This window comes from Rhipicephalus sanguineus, chromosome 11 (assembly GCF_013339695.2).
Source record: "Rhipicephalus sanguineus isolate Rsan-2018 chromosome 11, BIME_Rsan_1.4, whole genome shotgun sequence".
NCBI classification, from domain to species: domain Eukaryota; kingdom Metazoa; phylum Arthropoda; class Arachnida; order Ixodida; family Ixodidae; genus Rhipicephalus; species Rhipicephalus sanguineus.
In genome coordinates, this window is record NC_051186.1 from 21896055 (window position 1) to 21922937 (window position 26883).

General features: G+C 44.9%; 1 protein-coding gene across 2 annotated transcripts in view; it reads left to right on the forward strand.

The window, feature by feature from the left end:
* The window catches only part of LOC119373762 (uncharacterized), a 143599-nt gene that overhangs the window by 66727 nt on the left and 49989 nt on the right, over window positions 1-26883 (forward strand). For both annotated transcript variants that reach the window (XM_037643825.2, XM_037643826.2), the window contains exons 5-7: window positions 9098-9235; window positions 10179-10278; window positions 22578-22696. In XM_037643825.2, coding sequence (XP_037499753.1) covers window positions 9098-9235; window positions 10179-10278; window positions 22578-22696 — 357 coding nt within the window. The remainder of the gene's footprint in view (window positions 1-9097; window positions 9236-10178; window positions 10279-22577; window positions 22697-26883) is intronic.

The following is a 26883-nucleotide window of genomic DNA, read 5'->3' on the forward strand; positions in this document are numbered from 1 at the left end:
AGCATCCCACAGCATGTAATTAAAGCAGTGTTCAGGGATAACTACACGTGTGCCACTAAAATGTCTGTCACTTCTCTTTCTGGACATCGCGGACTGAAATCTGGGAACGCTAGCGATGGATAGTATGGAACAATAGCACATTTTCCATGCTCTGCGTCCATGGAAGAGCACGTGGACGGTGGGAACGCATCGACACTTTTCCTCAAAGATACTTTATTCGTGGATCTTAAGCCAGAATAGCTTTTTCATAATTCTTTCCACTAGCACATCCGGGCTTGTAATCGCTCTTGCAGTAGATACACCCCTAACAGGACCTGCCTTTTCGAGCTCGTGAGTGCTAGGGTTACAATTCAAAATTTTTGCGTGCTTTTTTAAAAATGTCATCACGTTTATAAAATCATGCTTCCAGGTTGGAACAGCCGCAATTCAGTTTTAATATCCGAAGCTGTCAGTAGCGGGCCCATCGCTGACGGCCCTGGTGTCAGAAGGCCCACTGCGAAGTGGCTACGCTATGCTACACGTCCACCCATCGCTTTCTAGGGTCAATAGCTAACAGTTTAAAAAAGATATTTCGCGTCAGGGCGAAGCAGTGAATGCGATACCAACAAACTGTATTATTATACAAAGTACGGGTAGCAGCTAACTCTTGGATCTGATCTCGTGTAACTCAACGCTGATTTAAGGGAATATGGCTGCTCCAGGGGCTGAAGTGGTTTTCGTGCTCTCACTTCTCTGAACGCGAAGGAAGCATTGAGAACACAGCAAGATTATGAGCTGTCACCTGATGCCTCGAGATAGCGTGCGCGCCAGCGACTGCGCCCTTCAAGTGACGGTGCTTCCCCTCCCCTGGCGTCCCTTCATGCTCCCTATGAAAGACGGGCGGGGTGTTTCCTCTCTGTTTGATGAGCAATCGACGGCAGGCCTCACACACAGGATGATGTTATCGCAGGTGCCCTCAGAGTGACAGACACGGCCGGCTCATTTCATCTCCGCTTCAGCCGCGTTTGCCGCCAGTGCTCGCGAGCTTTTCCAGAAGAGTTTATTGCATGGCGATGTTATTTGTGCATTATTGAGTCAAATAGGGAGTGCTCCTGCGATGGTTTTCTCTATGCGATTTGCAATGAATCAAAATATTTGTAGCTCTTCATACGAGCCCCATAATAATTATTCAGGTGCTTGAATGTAAATGCAACTTGCTGCTCCAGTGTACTCCAGGATGTGAAATTAGCTGCTCCAGAGTGCTCGAAGATGCAAAATTATCTGCTCCAAAGTGGAAATTTTTGCTGCTCCAAAGTGCTCCAAAATAAAAATTTTGCTGCTTTAAAAATTGCTCCAAATCAGAAGTCCTCGGTAGCATCACAACCATCGTGAGGGAATATATTGTGAGGAATCTTCACCCTTCCTATTGGCTAAGGGGCCCTGTAGTCTCCACAGTGCTGAAGGGAACTTCTGAGATGGAGTATAATACAGCTTTTTTAGTGTTCAGGAACATGGAGAAAGAGCTCTGATATCACTAAACAAGTGGAAATGACCTTTTACTGTTTGGGATTGCTTGCATGTAGGGGTGTGCGAATAGTATTCCGAATTTTGAATATGAATCTAATATTCTCCTTATTCGAAGCATATTCGGTTGGAAAAAATGGACTCGAATTTTCCTGTATATTCGGCCACGGCCAAATATATGTGGGGAAAGGGACACTAAAGGCAAATATTAAGTCAATGTTGATTGTTGAAAAAATTCGGCAGATCCCACGTACCGTAGGAGTCGATGTTATGCGAAGCATGTGGCGGGTAGGTGACTGTGGCGTAACTTTTTTTACTGAGCGACACGTTACAAAATGACGCTAAATATTTGTATAAATTTTATACCCACACATATATATGTTGAAGAGCCGCATATGTGTTATATATCCTGTTGTTTACGGTTGGGTAATGCTGCCAATGGCAACGTGGGTATTACCAACACCAGAAGCGGTAAGCTGATATGTAGTGCTTATACGTGTCCCAAGAACACACGCACGTTTCACGAACCCGTGTGCATGTGTGCAAGAAGTTCTTGACAGTTCTTGAACAAGGGCATCATCACCGTGATCAGTGAGCACCAGCAGCTGGTCGTGACTTGTTGTCGGATCCTGTCGTGATCGCGGAGACGAGGGGTTCATGTGTAGTAAAGTATGAGGTATAGTACAGCTGTTGGAAATCGTGGATGCCTCGGTCACTTTGTCGATAAATTGTCTGTCGATAGAGCTGGTGACATGTCGGAATCTGAAGTCACCCTTCACGTAGGTGAGGTATAGGCCGTCAAGACTGGTAGGCCTGGATAGTGCTATGTAGACCAACATCAGTGGATGGTGTTTGTCGTATTCGTAGACTACCTGGGTGTATGTGACCTACGTAGCCTAGTCTACAAAGCGGCTGTCAATCAATCTGGCATCATCCTCGGTCAGCATGAGGCCATCACCCAGCCTCTTAAGAAATGAAGAGGAGACTGCGTCATTCTGGGGGACGAAGTGCACGTTACGGTGCGGTAATGTGGATATCATATGTAACTTTCGTTAATCTATTCCTCCGGGGTCGAGCAGTGCTTCAATATAGCTTGCTGAATCATAGGAATACAATTGTAATGTTTATTAGACTGCTATAAAAGTGGAGCCAACATTTAACTACAGACGTTAATCTGATATGATGCCTGTATCGTAGGAGTACACATCTTAGTAGCATCATGTAGTGTTTATTGCTTTCTTGTAAAATTAGATAGCCAGCACCACAACCACAATTGACGTTGCACCGATATTACGCATGCGTAGGTTGTTTTTCCAAACCAGTTTATAGACCTGCCGTGGCTCTGTGGTAGAATACCTGATTGCCACGCAGAATGCTTGGGTGTCGATTCCTGCTGGGACCCTAATTTTCATTCTTTCCATTCTTTGAGTCAACCCTGCCGATTTTGGTTTTCCTTAACGCTCTAGCATTTAAGTAGTTACCAAAGTCTGTTCTCACCGTTCCTGGGTAGATATAAACTGTCAATCACCTGTGGCGCATACCCGTACACCGTGGCCCGTGGTAAACGGGTATGTGCCACAGTGTCTAGTGGAAAGGGTTTCAGGACGTACACGACAGGATTTTAACGTTATTCATGTCATGACCCGCAATCATATTCATCATATACTCTTACCCTCCCATGCAAATTTTGGTCTACACCAAGTTAAGGAGGCGATTATGAGAGCACCCAGACATAGGCGGCTAGATAGATAGATAGATAGATACGTAGATAGAAACGCTCAAAGTGCCAGAGGTTCGCTAAGAAATGCTTTGCATTTAATAGTGGTCCAGAAACCTTGTAGTGCTACTTTTGTGACAAGGAAGTGCTTATTTTGAAATAAAGTCACGTTTTAGTGGTTCGCATCGCATTAGCCCACTTCAAGTCGCCCGCCTGAAAGCGGTCTTTCTGACGTCACTGTTGCCGTGCCCAACGTTGCCCGCCTTTACTGCGCAGCGGCGCGCCCTGGCAGCGTGCACCATTCAGGCATCTGGCGACATCACATGCATGCAGCATTTTGTCAAACTTTCTGTCAGAGCGACTTTGACTAGCGTGCAAAACACACGCGGCAGTACGCGATACCGAAACTACCACTGAGGCACGACCGCGTGAGCGAAACCGGATGCCAGGCGAAGCGCAGTTCAGCGAAAACTGAACCTTTGAACCACGTGCGGTGTTCCCCATGGCAACGCCAAAGAGGTTCTTTTTTCCATGAATCAAATAGAAATGAACAAGCAGCATTTTATTGCATCTCTTGTTGCACGGAAGGTTCTTTTTTTATTGCAGCTAGTTTGATTAGTAGTGATTAAAGGGACACTAAAGGCAAATATTAAGTCGACGTTGATTGTTGAAATAGCGGTCCAGAAACCTCGTAGCGCTGCTTTTGTGCCAAGGAAGTGCTTATTTTGAAATAAAATCACGTTTTTAGTGGCCCGCATCGCGTTAGCGCGCTTCAAATCTCCCGCCTGAAAATACGACTCTCATACGTCACTGCTGCCACGCCCAACGTTGCCCGCTTTTACTGCGCGGCCGCCGACACTAGTAGCAGCCGAGCGGAAGTAGCGGGACCCACAGTAGCAACAACGGCGCTGCGGCACAGACTTGCTCGGATGGGCACATTCAAAGCCGTCACCAAGTTGCGATTGGTCTCGTAATCCTCAGTACGAAAGTGCAGCGAGCACACACGCAGAGGTTTTGACTGTTTAGCACACTGGCGCAATGGCATGACACTAAGCCACTTCGAGCGTAAGGGTTCATTCCGCGGCACCCAGTGAAAAGACACACCGGTTTCCTTGCTGCAGCACTGGCGTTGTGCACCATTCGGGCATCCGGCAATATCACACGCATGCGGCATTTTGTCGACCTTTCTGTCAGAGCGACCTTCACGAGCGCGCAAAACATGCACGGCAGTACGCGATCCCGAAACTACCACTGAGACGGGCGAGGCACAGTTCGGCGAAAACGGAACCTTTGAACCACGCGCGCCGTTCCCTATGGCAACGCCACGGAGGTTTTGTTTTCCATGAATCAAGCGGAAACGAACAAACAGCCTTTTATTACGTCTTTTGATGCTCGGAATGTTCTTTTTTTACTGCTGCTAGTCTGATTACTAGTGATTTATTGTAGACCGACTTCCCAGCGTCATCGGGATCACTTCGAAAATGTCCCACTCGTGGCGCTCGTCATGTGATACATTTAGCTTAATTTCTCGGTAAGTAGGGCACTGCTGTTGATAATATTGCCGTTTTAGAAGTTGTCATACATTGGGCTTTCACTCTGACATAAATTGTTATTTGCCTTTAGTGTCCCTTTAATTGTAGTCGGACACTCTCATGTCATCGGGATCATTTCCAAAACGTCCCACTCGTGGAGCACGTCGTGTGATACATTTAGCTTAATTTCTCGGTAAGTAGGGCACTGCAGTTGATAATATTGCCGTTTTAGACGTTGTCATGCATTGAGCTTTCACTCTGACATAAATTATTTGCCTTAGTATCCTTTTAAAGAGGCAAATATTTGGACATTTTCGAATATTTGAGCAAGTATCATATTACTACGCATGTGCAAATATTCGAGCACTTCAAATATTCGAACGAATATTACAGAATCCGAATTCGGTTTGACGTGAATAAAATTTCGAAATATCAAAGTATTCAAAATGAATTAATGACATATCTTACCACAATATAAGGGGAATTTGAGGGCTCTTTTTTAGTTGTTAGACGCAGTGTTAATGAGAACTAACAGACAGTCAAGCAAAGGAAAGTACTGTAGGGGTTGTTAGTCAGTATGAATGAACGAATTCAGACCCTTTCTGTGAATGAATGAATTCATAGCAAGGGTCTCGTTCTGGCAGACTTCATGCCTTCAGGTAGCATGCGAGGGATTATTGGTAAGCTGCCAGCTGACTGTATGCCATGGTCAGCTGACTGCTGGCATAGCATATGGCAGTACATGGATTACATGCACCCTCTTCCTGTCAGCTAGTTTTTCCTTGCTACCTGCTTGCCTTTGCTGTTCGAGCTTTTGAAGAAGCTTATCACAAATGCTGGAAGAGAGGGACATTAGAGGGGGAGATCCTCGAAGTTTTTTACATTTGCGTGTGCAGGAGACACGGGCATTAGCTGCGGCACTTGCGGAAAAAGAGGTAGCCTTTATGTTGCGGTAGAGGCCTCATAGCATCATGGTGGTAATATCGGTTTTTCCATGCATAAATATTCGTGTTTCCTCAAATAAAATTCATTGGATAGTTTGTGCTTGTTTGTTGTGCCTCCCTCTGGGTCCTTGTGTTTTTTTATGCAGCGTTTCCATTGAGCGCAGTTACAGAAAACACTGTGCACACGGATGGCTGGGCTTGACTGGCGCCAGCCCAGCCATGGCATACAACATGGACAGCGTGTGCAGCACTCCTATTTCATGACCGCTTACCATGCGAGCAGACTACTCTAGAAGAATTGGAAGAGGAGAGGTTGATGTGACCTGGTCTGTGCACCATGACAACTGCACTCTTCTTCCTAATAATAATAATTGTTGGGGTTTAAATCCCAAAACGACAATATGATTATGAGGGATGCCGTAGTGGAGGGCTCCGGAAATTTTGACCCCCTGGGCTTCTTTAATGTCCACCTAAATCTAAGTACATGGGCCTCTAACATTTTGCCTCCGTAGAAATGCAGCTGCTGTGTCCAGGATTTGATTCTGTGACCTTCAGGTCAGCAGTTGAGCACCGTAACCACTAGACTACTGAGGCGGGACCTCTTTCTCCTTAATGTCATTGTTCACGTTTAGACTTGTGGTGCTTGTGCTTCGTGTCATTTAGGGGGTTCCGAGTGTTCCTGTGTTGTCATACTTGCTGCGTTTGGTGCACCTCAAAGATGACAACGAAGCAGTGGCAAGCTTTGCCGCTTTGCAACACAATGGAGATTATTTGACATTCTGAATGTGGAGAAAAAAAAGTCTGACATTGCAGCGCACTTCAGAATCTCGGGAAACACCCTGTGCACAATCTTCAAAAACAAGACGGCCATTCAAGCCAATGCATGGGAACGTCAAAATGCCAACGACCATTGCATCCAAAAGCCGGTCTATGACAAACTTGAGAAATCCCTGTCCAAATGGTTCACAAACATCCACACACAGAATACACCCATCAGTGGCAAAAGAACTGACGGTAGGTTGAGTTGGTATCAATTCATATTGAATATGCAGCTTCGGATGAAGATGAAGACGGGAACAAAACACCACATGTGGAAACTCTCACCTAGTTTATTTGGAAATAAAAAAGTGCTTAAATACGTTGTTGCAAACTCACCATACTTAGACACTGTGAATTCGCTATCACAATTTTACTGGGTACTTTTGCAAAGCTTTACCAGGTACCAAGCATTTATCAGGGAAAGCTAAAGAGGAATGCCATGGAGGCCTCACGCGAACACAGTTCTCATCAATTGAAGTCTACTGATGTGCGCTTGCAATTTTATCATCCATGCTGTAGTCATCTGATGAGCTGTTGATTTTAGCGTCAATATCACTCTTGCTTCCCGAAACTGAATGAACATCTTGGTTCGAGTCACCATCAAGCAAAGAAGACAAGCCCCCTTTTCTTAAAGATAGGCCCACAAGATTCTGCAGGGGAGCAGGACAGAAAAGGCACACATACAACTACACTACACACCATGTGGCGCACACTATGTGGTTGTATGTGTGCCTTTTCTGTTCTTGTCTTTCATGCTGCTTCCCTATGATATGTTCAGCCAACTAGCCATAGGTTGGCAAACTCATGAGCCGTCTCACTGAGACTCAGATGAAGCGTGAGTCCGGGTGAGTAATAGTATTCTAGTGAGTTTGAGTCTGAGGGAGTCTGATTAAGCAAAATTTTAGTGAGCCTGAGTCTGATTGAGTCCGGTTGAGAAAAATTTTGTTTAGTCTGAGTTCTAGTGAGCCCTAAGCACAAAACATATTTCTTGGGTGAGTCTGAGTGAGCTCCACATTTTTTGCCCACATATGGTCCTATCTACTCAACTTGAGCATTACTATCAGCCTTATGTCGGCTCACGTTTATACTCACGTCTACTCACACATACTTTAACACACGAGCATAAATACGCCAGCTGAATATTTATTGATTAGAGGCATGAGTTACGGAGGGAGAGGGGTGGTGCCTGGACATCCACACGCGAATACTTTTGGGGGACGTTCTTCATGAAAATATCTCGTGTGAGTAATCTCTTTCAACAAAAATACTGGACCGGAACCACTGGTAACTAAAGTATGAGGGTAAAACGCGCCAAGTAGAGCACCGATTATACGAGATGGTGTCAAAGGGCATTCACACAGTGTTCGAAAAAGCCGATTATGCGCTAACGGACTGATAAGTCGACTCACTCGGGAGCTCACTCAGACTCAGATCGAGCCGTGAGTCTGAGTCTGAATGAGTCCGAGTGTGTAATATTTCGGTGAGTTTGAGTCCAAGTAAGTCCAGTCGAGAAAATTTTTAGCAAGCCTAGTCGGAGTGAGTCTGCTTGAGCAAAATTTTAGTGAGTCTGAGTCTGAGTGAGTCCGGTTTAGGAAACTTTTGGCGAGTCTGAGTGAGCCCGAAGGGCAAAATATATTTCATGAGTGAGTTTGAGTGAGCTCCCCATTTCTTGCCATCTTATGCAACTAGCTGACAAGTTCACCCCACAACATGCACATGACCTGCACAAGATATCTTCAGAACTGCTTGCCACCCATTAAGCGTGCACTACTGTTTGTAGGCTAAAACCACAGGCGTGCGCATTCAGGGGGGTGTGAAGGTTCATTGCGGCGCCCCCCCCCCCCTCTATTAAGTCAATGTATGGGGCAGACTTTGCGCCCCTCTCTTCTTGGGTGACTAGAGGGGGCGGCCGCCCCACTGCCTCCCGTGCGCACGCCTATGGCTAAGACCCCTATGACCGCACGAACGAGCTTCATAAACGGTTGTAACTCCCAAACTATATCTGCACAAAGTGCATTGCATTGATTTTTTAGGGAACCCATTTGTTGCATATAAAGTTCTTATTCATTGAAAAAAAAAAGTTAAGTGTCAGTTGTGTAGACAGTTCCTATAAATTTGTAAACTTGCAGTCAATAAGTCATCAGCAGAGAGTTTTCCTCTAGTTCGACTTATTACAACAAAACAAACGTTTAAACTACAAAATTACATGCAGGAATGCAAAAGCCAGCAGTTAATTTGCTGATGTGCATGGCCAGGCCCATAGCCCGGGGGGGCCTAGGGGCCCGTCCCGTCCCCCGTCCCCCCTGACATTTCGGTGAAGCAGGTGTTTTCACTAAAAATAAATAATGAAAATAGGTGTTTTTCTCAAATAGTCAAGGTTTTCAGCTAGTGGGCCCCCTCCGAAAAAAATTCCTGGCTATACGCCTGTGCATGGCAGTTTATTGTAGAGCGGACGAAAGCGTGCCATGGTAAAATTCACCTTTTGCAGTGTCAGCAGCAGGACAGGTGAAATTTGTAAAACAGAGCTTGGTAGCATAAAGTACATCCAAGGCAGACGGCTGATGTTCCCCAATTGTTTGCAGGCAATCCTCCTTTGCTGCTGTGCTACACCAACTACGACTGCTTCATCCGTGACCGACATCTTGTTTGCGATGGCAGGTTTTGCCGTTGCAGGCAAGGCTACCACACGGAACTTACTGCCTGGGGCTGGCGATGCGCAGGTCAGTGCTCTTTTATGGCAAAGCTGTTAGTGGTACGTCAGTCAGAATTTTATTGCAGTAGCAATTATAAGAACGCTGCAAGTGCATTTTTGCTGTTGTCGCCATGATGTTCCATGTGTGTATAGGTATATATACAAGCCATAAAGAAAAGTAATCTTTAAGAAAATGTTTTCGAGGTGCGCAACCGCGAAATCGTACCGCTAACCCCTCATTCTGCGACAGGGTGCCTTAGACTATTTAGCCACGAGCGCATGCATGCTCCTCTGTGCAAACAGCAAACTGTATATAGACATCCTTTAGAGTTGGCAATGCACGTGTCTATGAGCTTTTTTAGTTGCTTCAGCACCACAGAGACTTGTTCACTAACTGCATGTGAGATGGCGCTAAAGGCATTAGGCATGGCTTAGTGTGGCCTCACAGGCTCTTTATCTTGAAAGCAATCTGCAAAGCAATGAGTACAAAGTGTAAAATTATCACAAAGGCTGATAGCTTCTTGTACAATGTGTTCTCACCACTCACTTTGCGTTCAAGCAAGTGCCAGCACGAATGGTGGCACTTGCTTTTGGGGGACCAGCAACGTCGGAAAGTTGCATCGATTGTTGTGAGGCATGGTTGGGGTAGCGAACATCCTTGTTGCCATGAAGAGAAAAACTTGGACTTGGGCAGGTCACATAATAGGACAGATAATTCATGCTGAGCGTGAGTAGAGCGACAGAATGAACACCAATGCATTGAAAGTACAGTTGAGGGTGGCAGAAAGTTATGTGAGGTGATGCAGTTCAGAAGTTCGCAGGGATAAAATGGAATCATCTCGCACAGGTCAGGATAAATTGGAGATCCTTGGGAGAGGCCTTCATCCTGCAGTGGACATGGAATAGGCTTATGATGATGGTGATGACAGATAAATGTGAGCAGTGTGTGTGCTACTTGTCTTCTTTTCCAGATTCCTCAGGCTTACAGCGACCTGTTCATGGGGGGGTGGTGTCTGTGTTCAGGATTTCACCAGCAGCCATCCTTATTGCTTGCATTATATTGGGATACATGTATGTACTACATACCTTTATATTGACACATGCATTTGTTTTTCTTTTCTATTTTGAATGGGTTTCAGTGGCTAAAATTTTCACGTCTTATCACTCAGCGTAAGCTCTGCATAAATATATTGGACCCTTCTTGAATGTTTTTGATCGTTCTGTCAAAATTGCATAAATGACGTGAATTTCTTTATTTTACTTTTTATTACAACATCAAAAAGCATCATACGCTACAAGAACAGTACAGTTGCGCTCTAAAATCATATGACAGCAATGCAAGAACCTGAATTGCAGCTATAAATGATGCGCTGGAAAAATGGGACATGAAAGACGAAATGTAGGCTGGAAAGACTTGCGGCATCTTTCCAGTGCTCTGGCATCATTTATAGCAAAGAACCAACTTGCCCGAAAATCTGTACTCCTGAACAGCACCTCTTCTATTTTTTCAGTGTCTGGGCGAACGCTCTCTTCGAGCCGTTGAGTGCGCGCTCCGCCTCCGCTTGCCACTGCCGCGTGGCGGCGCTGCGCAAGTAGACTACGGGAAGCTGGCGCTGAACGGCCGCGCATATTACGAAGACCACGAATTCGTGTTTGCATCTGAGTTTAATTGCATTCCTGCTTCTCGCAGGCTTTCACAGGTAAAGGGGGATGGAAAGAAACACGAGCATAGCAGCGCGCTGTTTTCATCATCCTCTAACCGTCGTGGCAATAAAAAGATGATAGGTGGTCTTTGATTGTATCATAGGTGAATCTGTCTTTTTATCAATCATCCAGGCTACAACCGCTTAAAATCAAATGCGAAACAGCAAAGAATGTAGATGCCGCATGTTCGCGTTTCTTTCCATGCCCACTGTACGTATTCCGCAGGCAGTCGTCAGGCCGTGCTGCCAGTTCGATACCGGCATTCAAGTTTGATAGTATTTGCATTTTATTTTCTATTTCAGGCTATTGCAACCACGCCATTTGCATGCATCAGTATGCCATACTGTTGTGTACCACTCTGGGAATTGAACAGAAAAAATCACTATTGTCTTTTTTTTATTTCCCTTTATTGATTAAAAAAAAACTCACTGGGTCCCTTATGCATTCACCTAAGATGACTTAAATGCGAAAGCCATTTTATTTTTCTTCACAGTCAATGTAGTGAACATCTCCTGCTTCCGTCGGAGATATTTTTGCACCTAACATGGTTTTCTTACTGCCTCGGAGGCACTGCAAGCTTTCTTTACCTTAGCTGGTTATGCACTGCCTCCGTTGATCGGCCCATTTTGACCAAGCGAAGATGTAATGTGACGACGATGTCACAAAATTTTATGATCTGCGACGTCATGTGATGACGTCATCACGTAATGACGATTTCTTGCATCACTCGTGTTGACGCCGCCGATGGTCAATTTTCGCGTTTGATGAGGCATCCAAGGCTTTCGCCTTAAAGGGACTGTCTACCGTCCTTCATCGCTTTTCTGTTTTGTACCGCTATAGAAAGCGTACCGTCTGAAGTGTCCAGCCTTGCAGCGGTTTCTCTGGAAAGTGAGTAGAAATTTTTAAAACAGAATTTTTCTATCTGCGTTCGGTTTTCTTCCATTAGCGTGAAACATGCCCACAACACTGGTTGGTGGACGTGATGACGATTGTAGTGCCGGTAAAAATTAAAAGTGAAAGCACATGTGATTTCTGTAGGATTACTTTATTTTTGCTGAACACTATTGCAATGAATGTAACAGTCGTTTTCAGCGCGCTAGCGGTTAAATGAAGCCTTATTATACGATTGCAGAACACTTGTTTTGCTGTAATCGCAGTCTATGCATTTATTTTAGCACTGTTTCCGCAATCCAAGCCAAGTCGATTCATCAAAAAGAGACAATAAATGCACGCCTTCACAGTGCAGCACACGTGAGACATCCTAACAACAATACAGCGGCACAGTGCGAGAGAGCCGCATGGCACCGCATGGCACCAGCACGGACAGCCGCATGGCATAGCGCATGGGTTGAAGCAGACTAAATCGAAGACGGTGCCGCAAGCAGCACCACCGGGCATAGAGTTTCCTAAAATTAACTAGAGGGGACTCTGGCGCTGCCATCGTTCAGCTACCATGGGAATGATGGGTAGTACACAGATTTGCCTAGTCTTCGTGCTTGCGGCTTCAAACGTACTTGTGGCTTTGTTTATTGCTGTGTTTTGGCGTTTGTTTCGGATAAAAGAATAGACCGTTGTGATCTTCGTGACCAGGTTTGACTTGGTGAGCCTAAAAAAGATAAAGTGGTGAAGTGGAACTGCTGACTTTTGCTGAACTTCGTTTTGCGACAAAGAGGACGCGGGCGACGCGCAGCCAAACGGAGCTGAAAGAACGAAGTTTAGACAAATTTGCATACCTGCCAACTCTCCCGAATTGTCCGGGAGACTGCCGAATTTTGACCTAATCTCTCGATTGTACGAATGCTATCTTGAATCTCCCGAAAAGTGACCGAAAAGTGGAAAACTTTTGCGTCTGTCTGTCTTGGCCCCCGTTCCACGCATACTTTGGGCAGGAAGCATTCGTGCGAGTTCTTCGAGAGTGTCTGCCTTAATGCGACGTGTTGTCAATTTGAAACCTGTAGCAACGCCCGCAACTTCAGATCGCCAACTGCCAATGGAGGTCGATTGGTTCAGTGGAAGGGGGGCGTGCGCGCCATGGCGGCGGCGCCGATCGAGGGGCCGTGTGAGCGCGGAAATGTGTTGCGGGCGATCTCCGCAAGGATCCCTATAGCTACCACCACTGTAAACAGATATTTCATGAGCGCGGCAGGCAGGCATCTTTCTAGAGGAGGCGTTGTTTGAAGCATGACCGGGTTTGAAGGAAGTTCAAGCACAATTTGTACGCTAGGCCTTTGCCGCCTGCCTAGGCGCCAATTGTGTCTGTTATGTGGTTGTGGGGGTTGCATGTTTCCCCGAGTTCAGTTGGGAGGTAGATGGCGGTGTCAAAAGCAAATAAGAAGTACTTGCCTGTGTTTCTGGACTCATACACAGCCGAGTTTCCGTGCTTTGTGTCCTCGCGGAAAGGTGACAAGTACAGATTCTGTACCACGTGCGCCTGTGATGTAGGCGTTTCGCACGGCGGCAAGGCCGACATAAAGGTGCACATCACTTCACAGAAGCATCAGAACTACGTTCGTGCTGAGGAAGGGCAGGGCAACATCGGAAGTTTCTTCCAAAAGAGCTGCGAAGACTGCGATCCGCGCAGAATGCCTATTCACGGGATTTCTTGTGGAACACAACTTGCCGCTAAGCGTTAGTGATCTCGCAGGACCGTTTTGTCGGAAAATGGGAACCAGGCCCCCCACAAGTAAAGAAGCTGGTTCCCTCCACTACAAAAACAAGAAGTAGGGTTTTTCATGATGATGAAAGAACAAAGCAGCTCAAAATAAACATCCTTACCGCTGTCTGATGTCAGTCTCCCGTCTCAGTACAGTGAAACCTCGGTTATACGATCGCATCTCATACGAATTTCGGGGTGATACGAATTTTTCGATGGTCCCGGCCAAGGCCCATTGGCCTGCAATGTAATAGAGTACGTTTGTTGCGAACCGACTTTCACCGAGCGACGTTTGATACGAACGTTCGCTACCACCCAGGTACGAAGAGGTGCTGTCCGCGCTGTCGCGGAAGATGCGCCAAGCACGTGCGAGCGCGAGAACGCAAGCGTGGGCATGTGCGCCGCACCGCACCGCCAAATCGTCAGAATCGCGGTGTAAGAAGAACACTTCTTACGGTCAGAATAAACCTTCAGAGACGTGTCACGGCCTCCGAGTGTCACGGGTCACAACGCGCCTGGTTCATTAATTAAATGAGCGCGTACGGGCCGTATATTTACGATTGCTGGTATGATTGCCAACATCTAAAAACTTAACTGACAATCATTCAGGATTTTTCCTGACGTTGCCGCAGCCCTGACAAACAATAAATGAAAATGTACGCCAGCTTTCTTTTGTCGTGTGTTAATTTTCCATGCTTTCTGGTGATACGAATTTCGGATGATACGAATATTTTTGGTGGTCCCGTGAGATTCGTATCACCGAGGTTTCACTGTATTTCCGATATGCAAAAAAAAAAAAAAACTACCCCCCCCCCCTTCCGTTGTGGTCTCCCGAATTTTCATGCCGCTAGGTTGGCAGGTACGAATTTGTGTACTACCCATCATTCCCATGCTGGCTGAAGCGTCGTGCATTGCAGCTCCCATAGACACTAGCGCCAGAGTTCCCTCTAGTAAGTATTGTAGGAAACTCTATGCCACCGGGCACCTTTTTGGATGCGTGAGGAAAAAAACAGCAATAAATTACTCTCTGAAACAACTGAAAGCTGCCTCAAGTGTGTAAAATACAATTTCAAGTTATACATGTTTGTTTTTATGCAAAATGAATCTACCTGCGAGGATTTCTTGTCCTACCAGTAGATTGACCACATCGCTGTTGAGTGACGCTAGCGGTCATTCTTTCACGATTTTCAACATCAAATTAAAAATATAATCCCTTTTTTATGGGGCAAAATCATGCTCGTTGCCGCCGATGTGACGAACGATCTTCTCATTTTCACCACAATGAGAAAAGTTTTTCCCAGCGGTAAACAGTCCCTTTAATACACTGTTCAGCTGTCGTTCCATGAAATTCCAGCTGCCGCTGGTGTTCGGGAGAGGTGGCTTGCAGTAATTCAGCGGGATAATTAGTCTCCTAATACATCTTCAAGCTACACTAGTATATGCAGCCGTCATTTACGACCCCAAGATTTCATGGAATATAAAAAGTGGCGGCTCAAGACGGATGCAGTAGCGTTGGTCTTTGCAGACTACCCATCACGTTTGCAGCCCATGGTAACAACTGAACCAAGCATGCCAAGTATCACTAAACGTGACCGTGCTGAGTCCGAACAGTCAACGATTAAATATACCAGTAGCAACGCTGCCTCGCAATCGCCGTCATGTGCAACGCTGACATTCGGTCCCGCGGCTGAAGAATCGGAGCCCATTGACACCACATGCGCTACTGGCGAAACAAGCGACAATCATCATGTACAGTGTCACAATGAACAAATGCATAACGCCGAGCAGGCTGCTCCATGCGACAAAAGTGTCCAGGTCGACAGCCATTTGGCTTCTACTTTCCTCACTACTGAAAAGGCCAAATGGAAGAGAAAAGAAACAGAGCTGAGGAGCCAGATATGGAGGCTACAACACTCTGTCGACAAATATACAAAGACGAGCTCAAGCAACTGATAACAGGCCACATTTTTCACGCCTACCACATTGGCTCAAGCTGAGAGCCGACACTACGACCTTAGAATTGAACAACAGTGCCTGTTCACGCACATTGGCCAGTGTTGCAGGAAGTGCGCCGCATGTGCAACAGTTTTTTTTTTTTTTCGTTTTTCGTACCACTGCTATTTAATTGATTTAAGCTCTGAAATGGTGAATCACCTGGCATAGTTCATTTTCTGTTACCAGCTGTTGCTTTCTCTCGGTGACAACAAATGTAATTCTCAAAAGCTTCACGAAGGGAACGGGTGATCACGTATACCCCTGGAAGCAGTCTATAGTGACATTTCGTGCTATTTAGCGCATGAACTGCAGGCTTGTGTATAATGTGCTAACCAGTAGACGGTAGTATGCATCAGGGAACTTTAAGGACCCAAGCTTTTAGTATTAGCTCCTGGCAAATGCTGCTTTCAAAAATTGACTTTATCGCAGTCAAAAACTGGAATAGACCATTTTCAAGCATACGAGCGCCACCAACGGACGCGCAAGCGCTCATGGGAAAAGTGTGTATGCCGCAGCAGCCGCCGCGACGAGCGCGCGGGTCTCGCGCTGTCGCTTTGCGCTTGCGCCGTGCCAGGACATCTTAGACGCAGTGGATTTGGCAAGGTGCAACATGTGACTGCGCAATTCAATCACGAACTTCAGTGTTTAGCTGCGACGGCCTCTCGACGATTTCCATCTGTCCCACTGTTGGACCAGCTGAGCGGCTCAGAAGCGGCACCTTTTACTTATTTTTTTTTTTTGCGCCGGTGCGCCTTACGGCATAAATGAAAAAAAAAACAACTCGGTTGCCTGTGAAGTGCAGGAGCGGTGTATGATTCGCAGATACATTTAATTGGAATCAACGTCTATCGACATTGTGTAGTCGGCATTTGGGGAAATATGTAAAGAACGATAACTGCCTACTAACCTTTGTTGGTACTATAACTACAAGTTGGAATAATACTTAGAACAAAGAAAGAAAAAAGCAGTACAAGGAAGAAAACGCACAAACCATCTAGCACTCACCCACAACTGAAAGTTTATTTTAAAAAAGCATATGTACAAAAATGGGGGTGCATTGCGCATGTCATAATGAGGCACAAATAGTCAAAGAACAAAGGCGCGTGTTCACGGTCGATTAATAAAGTTGAATTCCTTGTGTTTTAATGACTGAGAAGGTCGACTCACACATCGTGTCGTGTTATTTGTGACGTGATATGCCTCCAAAGTTTCTCGCGTTGTCTGATTAGGTTGATGGTACAAAATTACTGTGCTTTCGAAGATGGGATTACATTTGCATGACTGACATAGCGATGTAAGATGACACGGCTCAATTAAATGAATTTCGACGCTCGCTGAGGCGCATGTTAATACATCGACCAGTCTGGCCAATGTACATGTGGACACAAGAAAGAGAAATTTGTGGTGAACTCCTACACAATTGACAAAACAATTGGCATGCCTCTGACCGTATTTTTCTTTGCCGCCTGCAGAACCCTGGCGACATTAATGCGACTATGCTTATTTGGGGCGGCAAACACAACCTTCACCCCCACATCGCTTCCCTAAATTCTTCAGGCCATGCGACTTCTTATAAATATGTGGAATAACTGCAATATTTCTAGTTTCTTCATTATTCACGGATGGAGGACGTCCGTATTAATCTTTCTTTGCCATGAGAACCGATTTTCGCGAACCGATGCCATGATACGCAGGATATCCGGCCTCTTTAAGGCGATCACTTTGCAGCTGGAAACTATTGCTCATCTTATGTGCGCAAGTTTTTTTTTTCCAATGCCGTGCGTAACCATGACATCACGATTCCTCGTTTAACAATATTCTAATGCGACGACGCGAAATTAAACACCAATTTCGCTGAACGCGGACTATACCGCCCGCAGACATGATCCGCAGTGAAACTTAAAGGCATGAATCAAGAAACTGCCACTTATCAGAGTAAGGCATCTCGCAAGTGAATTCTAGTCCCATCCCTTTTCCTTTTTCTTTAAACACGTTTAGAATGTGCTCACTTCTTTGTGCATCACGTGACTTGTCAATTAAAATCAAATAATCATCTTATACCTGAACACCGTAACACCTCTACAGTTTGGTTAAAACCGGTCACAAGCCGCTATGGCATTAAATGCCATAGCGGCTTGTGAACAAGTAATCATTGAATAAATACGAATTCGGTGTTCCAGCTCGCATTGCTCACAATAGCACGTTTTGACTGCATGTATCGGCACGTGATAACTCGCATGCCGCTTAACTGCTACATCCGGTATACATCCACTCGGTAACACCTACACTGACTGCATCATTCCTTCCGCATTTCATGCGTAGAGATACATGCAGGTGCGTTCAGACGTGTAGTATTTAGGATTTAATAATAGTCAGCCATCAGCGACGCGTTTTTTTCGTTTGGTGCTCCCACGGCGCCAACGAGCAGCGAGCGATGGAACAGCCGGCGGGCTCGCCGTACACACTTTTCCCATAGTGCTTCGCGCGCCCGCGGGGGGTTCTGGGATTGCTTGAAAATGGTCTATTCTGAATTCAGAATTAAACAAGATGCTTTATGGCGTCGCGAGTTTCGGTTGCTGTTATGCATTCGTTCAACAAAGGTTTTGTAAGTCGGTCTCATCACAGAACGTCCACATAGTTTTGTAGAACTGATATCAGCGCAGCGGGTAACTGTGAGCAGCACCAAAAAGTATTGATTGGCTGCTTAATGCTTGTTGCAGCAGTGCCCTTTCCGAAAAGAGCTTTCATTTGTGGTAAATAAACCTGTTAGTTCCAATTTGTTTTGTCTGGGAAATTCTATTCTTCTCAGAGTCCAGAATAGCTTCTTTCAAGTTAAGGATCATGGATAGTGAGCTTTGCAATTTTGTCAGACAAGCAATGACATGTTCTTCTCGCTGATAGAGATCACTTGCCTTCTCATCGACATCCTGGGTGACCGTGATCACCTACAAGATAACCGAGAGCTCGATTAGGTTACCTTAAAATCGCCATATATTCTGATCTTGGCACCCATCTTCAACATTGGCATGAAGGACTACATGCTTTACAGGTAACAGTACTCTTTAAAAGTTAGCAGTCTATGGATCTCTTTAGATACCGAGTCACGTAAGTCAAGAGTAAGATTTGAGCCTTGCAAAACTTCGGCGCTGATCCTTCATTGAGTTCAGGCCGTACTGGGAGCCTGCTAATATGGGCAAGTGCCGTGCCAAAGACATCTCTGAACAACTCCTAAAGGACTGTATTCATAGCCTCAAGATGGTAGTCTCCTGGGCTAGCCTCTTGCTGCTTGCCGACAGAGGCTTGGCTGAGCAGTTCAATACTGTCAAGGACTCGGACAAATGCAGTGTGACTTAGATGAAGACGGAGACACACATGAGCGCCAACTTACAACTGAGTTCATTTGCACTTCAGCAAGCCTTGTTATGCTCAATACCTGGCACCTGGCACTAGAATATTGATAAGGATAACAAGAAAACAAACAGCGATGCTGTAGACAAAAAGAAAACTCTCAGGGCTTTTTATGCATTCGCCTAAAATGACTCGAAGGCAAGAGCTGTCTTCTCAGTCGACGTATTGATCCTCCCCCGCCCCCTTCCAGAAGCTTTCTGCACCTGCTTTGTGCTGCCTCCGGGATCGGCCCACCTTTGACCAAGCAGTGATGTCATAGTGACGTCACAAATTTTGGTGATCTGTCTTGTTATATGGTGACAGGGCTGGGCAAAGATACTTTGAAATTGTATCGCGATACGATACAAGATACTCAGGCAAGAAGTATTTGAAATACAGATACAAGATACTGCAACACTAATTGTATCCGATACGATACATTCCTATTGTATCTTAAGATACTTCGATACATTCTCAAATTTGTTATTACAGTAGACTCTCAGTAAACGGAACTGCTGCTTAAATGGAACAACTGCCCCTGATATGATTGGTTTTGAACTTGTATTCTGCACCTCTGTTCATCTCTTGGTAAACGGAACTCCTGTTAAATGGAACATATTTTCCTGGTCCCTTCAGGTTCCGTTTAATGAGAGTCTACTGTACATATCTATATAATGCAGCATTAAACGCCTATGCACATCAGTGTTCACTTGCAAATTTATTAACTGCGAGCAATTGTATTTCACTTGAACGAAAACTCTGTTAGTATCTCAAAAGTTTTGTACTTTTTGCTCAAGGTATATCTGCTTCATTCAGAAACAACTTGTTGGCGTTGTGTTAGCTGCTTAACGTGACTGCTCTTTATACATTTCGCTGACAGCGCTTCTTGCTTGTAGCTTTTGTACTAATTCATGGGAGTCGCTGCTCCGCTTGTTGACCAGTAAACGGGTTGTCAACTAACCACATGAACTTCAATAAGAAGCCTTCGCACGATGGCGCAAATACCGATGTGGAGTTCTACCTTGCCGGTAAACATATTACGGTTTTCGCAGTAACGGATCACCGGACAGGTGTACGTCGCCAAGAACATGTGCAGCCCAGAAACGTTTCAGACGTATTGTCTTGTACAAAGTGCTGCAGGACACCGCCGCTATTCACACTATTGCCACTTATACTAGATCCGATTACCTGGTGATTAGGAACAGTAAAACAATTCAGGGAAGCCTAAACAACGAAAACAAATATATCTAAGTAAAATAGAAAAGCGGTTCCGTATCAAACACAGTGAATAAGTATGGAAACACTATACACGAAGCACCACCAAGAGCTAATAATAATTGTTGCGTTTTACGTCGAAAAACCGCAATATGATTATGAAAGACGTGTATGGAGGGCTCCGGAAATTTTGGCCACCTGGGATTCTAAAACCTACATATAAGCACACGGGTCTTTACCATTTTCCCTCCATTGAAATCCGGCTACCGCGACCTTCGGGCCAGCAGTCAAGCACCTTAATTACTAGACAACCGTGGCGGGTAACCCCCTCATAGCTACGACAATTAAATTCAGTGCCTATGAATAATGGCGTAAAACGACTCTTTGGGACGCTCATGAGAAAAACTGAGCATTTGGTATAACAGTGTTTCTCGAATACCTTTGCGAACGTACTTAAGATGGCGCCTAGTAATTTACGTTATTGTAATCCCAACTCAATTTTGCTCTTTTATTTAGCAGTGAGCAGAATTATTGTTACTGTATACTCAAGGCGCGCCCAGATTGTTATATATTTGTTCTCAACATCACCATTACATAGCAGTAAATTCAAGTGAAATATAAATATGTAAACAGTAGCAGAAATGACGCAGGCAGTCAAAACTGTGAATAAAGCAGAGAGCTTACCTTGGCAGCACGTTAAAGGCATGTAGCAGTAAGCAGACCGGCAGAAAAAAAAATAGAGTGATAGGTAATGTATGGAATGGATAGCTAAGAAATAACTTCTGCTAAAAATCAATATGATTTTAAAAACTCTTTGAATAAAAGAAAAAAAATGTACGCCAAGATAACGTCTGTTAGGTAAATGCTTGTTTTGTTAAATACAGCACCGGTACCGTTGGTACTATAGCTGTTTGAATCTTATTTGCATATTAGTCAATCTCATCGCATGTAATGCAAACTTACATCCACGAGATCTTTCAAATCGCCGATGTGCGAAAGCCATATGAGATGCAAAGCAACCCGCCATTCTTGCATTCTTCAGACTTCGTAACGAAGCATCACACAAGAGGAACTTTGATAATGACTATACAGCGTCATCAGCATGTGTGCGAAAGGCGCTGTACGCATTGCAGTACGCGGTACAGGAGAGTGGCTAAGTGCCAAGTGGTCATGGCACTGACAAAACTAAAAAAAAAAAACGATTAAACAAAAATTCGACTGGCGCAGATGTTCGTGCGCTCGTCTGTCGAGACGTCACGAGTGCCACCTCGTAACTCGGCTCAGCCAATATACAGGGATGCTCAGAGCTTATCGCCTATCCTCGCTGGAAAACTCTTGCGGAAATATCAAATAATGTCACTGCCTATAGTTTTATTCTGGTGACTTAGTGGCAGCAGTATCAGCTTGAGAAGCGAAGTTCAGCCAACGTTTATTGCTTCGTACGGTGGTGGGGCGATCACAGTATCTTGTATCTTAAGATACATGATACATTCTTCAAAGTATCGGAAATACAGATACAGATACATGTTTTGCGAGAAGTATCGCGATACAGATACAAGATACCCAAAGAGTATCTAAGATAGTATCGAAGATACATGTATCTTCGATAGTGCCCTGCACTGTATGGTGACATCATCTCGTGATGATTTTTTGCATCACTCAAGTTGACGCTGACACCAACATTTGATGAGGCATCTAATTTTCGCCTTAATGATGACATGTCTACAAGCAGGACGAAATGCTAGTGCTTACGTGCACCCATGTTAGGCAATGCAAACTAATCGAGCGATGACAAGACTAACCAAAGTGAATTACACTTCGATAACCTGGCTTTCAAATAACAAAACCAAACATGCGCAGGGTGTAAAATTGACTACCTGAACCTGGTGGTAAGTAAACATACGTCATTAGACAAAGATGTGACCAACAAAGACACGGAAAACTTAGTGAGGATGAAACAACTAAAAATAAACCATCTAGAGAATCGATCTCGGCATCTGTAAAACCAACAGCTTGTTTATGCATTACACAAAAAAAAAAGGCAAAACAAAAGAGAGAGCAGTCATAACATGATTGAAAACACTGAACAATGTATTTTCAGTAACAGAAAGCGCTCATTGGTTCTGTTTCAGAGCTTACATACTCAAAAAGGAAAGGGTGGAGGGATCAAGGCATGATGTGCATGCACACACGAACAGTGCGATAATGCTGTCTACAACACCTTCTCTTTTCTCGCTAGGATGGGGGAGAGTGGGCTAGGTGTGCATTAAATATGCTGCTAAGGAAAGCCCTGATGAAAACAAGTCCCCTGCTCTAAAATGAGCAGCTATTGCAAGTTACCTTTGTGCACAATTTTTGGGTTCCTTTGTCGGCGCATCCTTAATGCTCAAAGTTGTGCATGGCATCTCCTCTTCAGGAAACGACGCCAGAAGCCCGACTCGGGACAAGGGCTGCATGATCGCCCGTTTGGGAGCCGTACCCATCGGTACATCATCCCATTCCGCCGTGGAATCTCTCTTCGTGAGGTGGCTCAGCGTGAGTTTTTGCAACGTTTATTTTCAGCTGACTCTAGGTGTTGATTATGAATAAAGATTAAGTAATGCCTTTGTAATGCCTTAAGGGGGACGTGGGGATCGTTCGTAACTTTTTAGTTTCTTGGTCTAGGTTAATGAAATTTGTCACAAACACTAGAAATCATATTTAAAAGGCAAATTCAAATTTTCATAAAGATATCTTAACTAGTTTTTATTTTATAAAAATTCACAAGTTCCTTGCTTGTGGAAAGCCTGGCACAGTGACGAAACATGCTAGGAGGCTGAAACTACTTTGTATCCTAGCTCACATAGCGTTTGTACTTAATGACACTTATAGATTATTTTTTACGGCCCTAATAATTTTCTGCGGAACATTACATGCAAATGCCTTTGTCTCGGCTAATCGTGCCATGCAGTAATTATGAAATAAGAAAATAATAAAAGCCTAAACAATAATTCCAAGAGTGTGTTGAAGTATAGCACAGTTTATGGATTACAATAAAACAAACAGCATAAAAATCGGTCTAGCCATAGTTGTGCAATCCTTTCCACAAACGAAGTGGCAAGCACAAAACACTCTTTTGAGAAAATGAACAAAGTTTTGGTTGCAGTTGACCCTGTGCTAAAGTGAGCCAGGACAGTAATAATTGGTGTCCTTGCCAGAAGGCAATCTTTTGGGCCTCTACTTCTTAATTTGGCCTGATTTAGGACATTAATTACCCTCTATCATTTACCACAGACGCTTTTGTGCAGCCCCCTGGAACGCTAGTGCATGAGGCTGCCTGTAAACATTTGGACATGTTGGAATGTATCGCTACTTTTGCGACCACGGAACATGTTGCCAGGCGGCCTAAATAGTGGTGTATTATTTTGGTGAAGTTTTGCAATCACCCCTGTCAACTACTTACGGGCCTAAAGATTCATTTCCTTGTACGATAAACCGCACCCGCGCCGCAGAGCCGACACCTTGTTGGCAGTCCGGAACTGACGGCGACTTCGCACCGAACTATACCGCAGACGCATTTTCTCACATTATTAACTTTTCTAAGTGAAACGAGAAGGCTCTTCCGCTAGGGGGGCATTAGACACCCGTTTTATCTAGGCTTGTGCGAATAGTAAATTTTAGGTCCGAAGCGAATTCGAAGCGAATAGTGATTTGGTCGAAGCGAATGTCGAAGCGAATTCGAATAGTTTATATTACATATAATAAAGAAAAATGAGCATATCTGTCAGGACGCAACTAACCAGCGCAATATTTTGAAAGTTGAAACAAAGCATATGCATATGTCATTCTTTTTGGTTCAAAGGGAAGTGGAAGCAACTTTGAGTAGTAGCAGGATTTGACTTTCGGTAGAATGCAAGTGATAGCATGTAACGTACGTTACGTTTTAAAATTTCCTATACTTAGAGCATATAAGCCGGTATAACACAGCTTTTGAACTTAAAAAATGATTAATCGATGTGAGGGTAATACAGTAAAACCTCATTAATTCGAACTCGGTTATTTCGAAATCCCGCATAATTAGAAGGATTTCTGCGGCCCCGTATTTTGTAATGTAAATTTGAGTGGATAATTTGAAGCGGCGGTCAGTGCCCCAGCCCGGTTAATTCGAAAACTTTGGGTGCCATGTGCCAATTCCAGATCCCGATTTAGCCGCAAATCCGCAGAAACGATGGCCCTTAGGAGCCACAAGGCAATGCAATGTAGCGATACTAATGAGTGACAAGTTGAGCACCCCAGCCTCGCTGCTGCCAGCGCAAGAAAAAAAAACAAAACAAAAAGCGGTCTCGTGGTCAGCTGAAATGTGCGCCTGCGGAAAAGACGTGCTTCACTGCAACACAGCGGTGACATGTGGGCAGCATGATGCATGCTTCTCTCAACGTCAGTGCGTCATGATTTACCCATTCTTTCTGGGAAAATAGAGAAATTAATAAAGGGTGGTCTGACGGAATTCGTGATGTATGCGAACCTCCGATTGGCGGTTGTTCCGGCAATTTGCGCACTTGCACTGCTGGCGGAGTACTTGCCTGCAACGCCTACTTCGAAAACTCAGTTCAAAAACTTCGGTGATCATCTTTTCCACCTAGAACACATCGCGAATTCCGTCACACTGGTCATTATTAAATTCTTTATTTTACCAGAAAGAATGGGCGAATGGTTGCATCATGACGCGCTGACGCTGCGAGGAGCAGGGGACATGCTGCCCGCGTGTCACCACTGTGTGACATGCAGTCTGTGACATGTCACTGTGACATGCACTGTGTGACATGCAGTCTTTTCCGCAGGCACGCATTTCAGTTGACCACGAGACCGTTTCTTTCCTCCTTCTTTTCTTCTTTTTTTTTTTTTTTGCGCTGGCAGCAGTGAAGCCCGCCGTTTCCCCGGTTTAGCGGCAAAATTGGGATCAGGTATTGCTGGAAAACATAACCCTTGTAGCTGCAAACTAGCAGGTACAGCGAACGACCACCTCTGATTACTTCCAGTAATTCAAAGTTCCTTGCATCCCGCTTTTTGTATGTTTGGTTAATTCAAAAACCCGCCTAATTAGATTTTTCAGTCTCAGTCACTTTGAATTAACGAGGTTTTACTGTATGTTCATTTAGCCTTGAAGTGAAGCTTCGCGGCAGTGCAAATTTCTCCTGGAAAGGTGTATTCACCGTATAGCACAGCTTCACTGCAGTGAAACCACCTTTACAGGGGATTATATGCGGTTTATATATGTCTATGCGTTCATTTCGAATACTTAGAAATTTTCTGGAATTTAAATTCGTTTCGAAGCGAATTCGAATACTGTAATAATCGTTCGAATATTCGAAGTGCTCGAATATTCGCACAAGCCTAGTTTTATCGAAATGGGACCAGGAACGCACGTGCACGAAGCTCAGGTCTCAGCGGCGCGGCTTGGCGCGAGAGCAAGCATCGGCAGATCGTCTGCGAAGTAAAGCTGGTAAAGCGGTACTCGCACTTCATCTGATAGGTAGTAAGTGTTTTGATGATAAAGTGCTATGGTTTACATCTATGTCGCTTTATTACCGCCCCGGCAAGGGATGACACGACGTGCCAACAACCCAGTCGGAACGCCCTAATCTAATCACTGGCTCGCCCGATCCATGCGATACCCTTCCCCGTTTTCCTCCGTACAAAACTAAAGAGGCTTGCACTTTGCCTCCCGCACACGCGTCACCTTTTGAACTGCGGCGATTCATGTGCTTACGGCTGCGCAATGATCATGCAGCAAGCACTCCGCTCGTAAACACAGCGGCCGTCGCCGTGGCAACAATCAATAGAAAAGCATATCTCAACGGTGTCGCGCGCTCCGCCAATAGAAGCGCTGCGTACATTGCAAGGTTCGTGAGAACACCCTCCGATTTTTTTGTTGTTTGCGCTTTTTTTAAGTGGTGATGGTAAGCGAGAAAGGCAGAACGTTGAGCTTTCAAACGACGCCAATATGGTGGCGCTCAGTGGCAGGAAAGACGAGATACGACGCCGTGAATTGTGCCGTTTTAGCGTGATTTTGGGCTTCTTTTCACCGACCTCATTTAAAAATTATTTTTTTCTGGCACTTAGAGTGCGTTCTCAGCATAATCGTTTGGATACTGCGTAAAGAAGAGACAAGAGATGCCAAAATGAGTGTTTTCGAAAAATTGATTTTTTTGGCTATTTTCGCGATTTGATCCCTGCGTCCCTCCTTAAGGGCTGTGATTCGATAAAAAGAATCATGTTAATGTGTTCATCGGGTCGTCCTAAATGATGTAAAATCAAACATGAACAAAAGGTCGGCTGTACTGTCATCAAGGCGTTGCTTCGGGCTAGTTGGTAATCCATAATTACGAAATTTATAGCGCGGAACTTCTACACAGGGGACAAAGGAACACGACGAGCACAAGCGCTAACTTCCAACTAACGTTTAATATCTGCGCTCGCAGATATGCACCGTATCAGTGAAAGCTTTGGCTGTCAGATACAGCGCTTGGCTGCAGCAGGCTACCCAGAGCACTTGACCGTAGCTGTAGCTGAGGTTCTTCTGCGCAAGACGAAGAAGGCGTGTCAGCGGGATCAAACAGACAAAAACGAGGAACGAGATCAAAGGAAGGTGGCTGTAATTCCATATCTGCACTCAACGTCACACCGTCTCAAGAAGATTGGCGAAAATGCAGGCGTCAGGGTCGTCATGTCAGCCCCCCAGA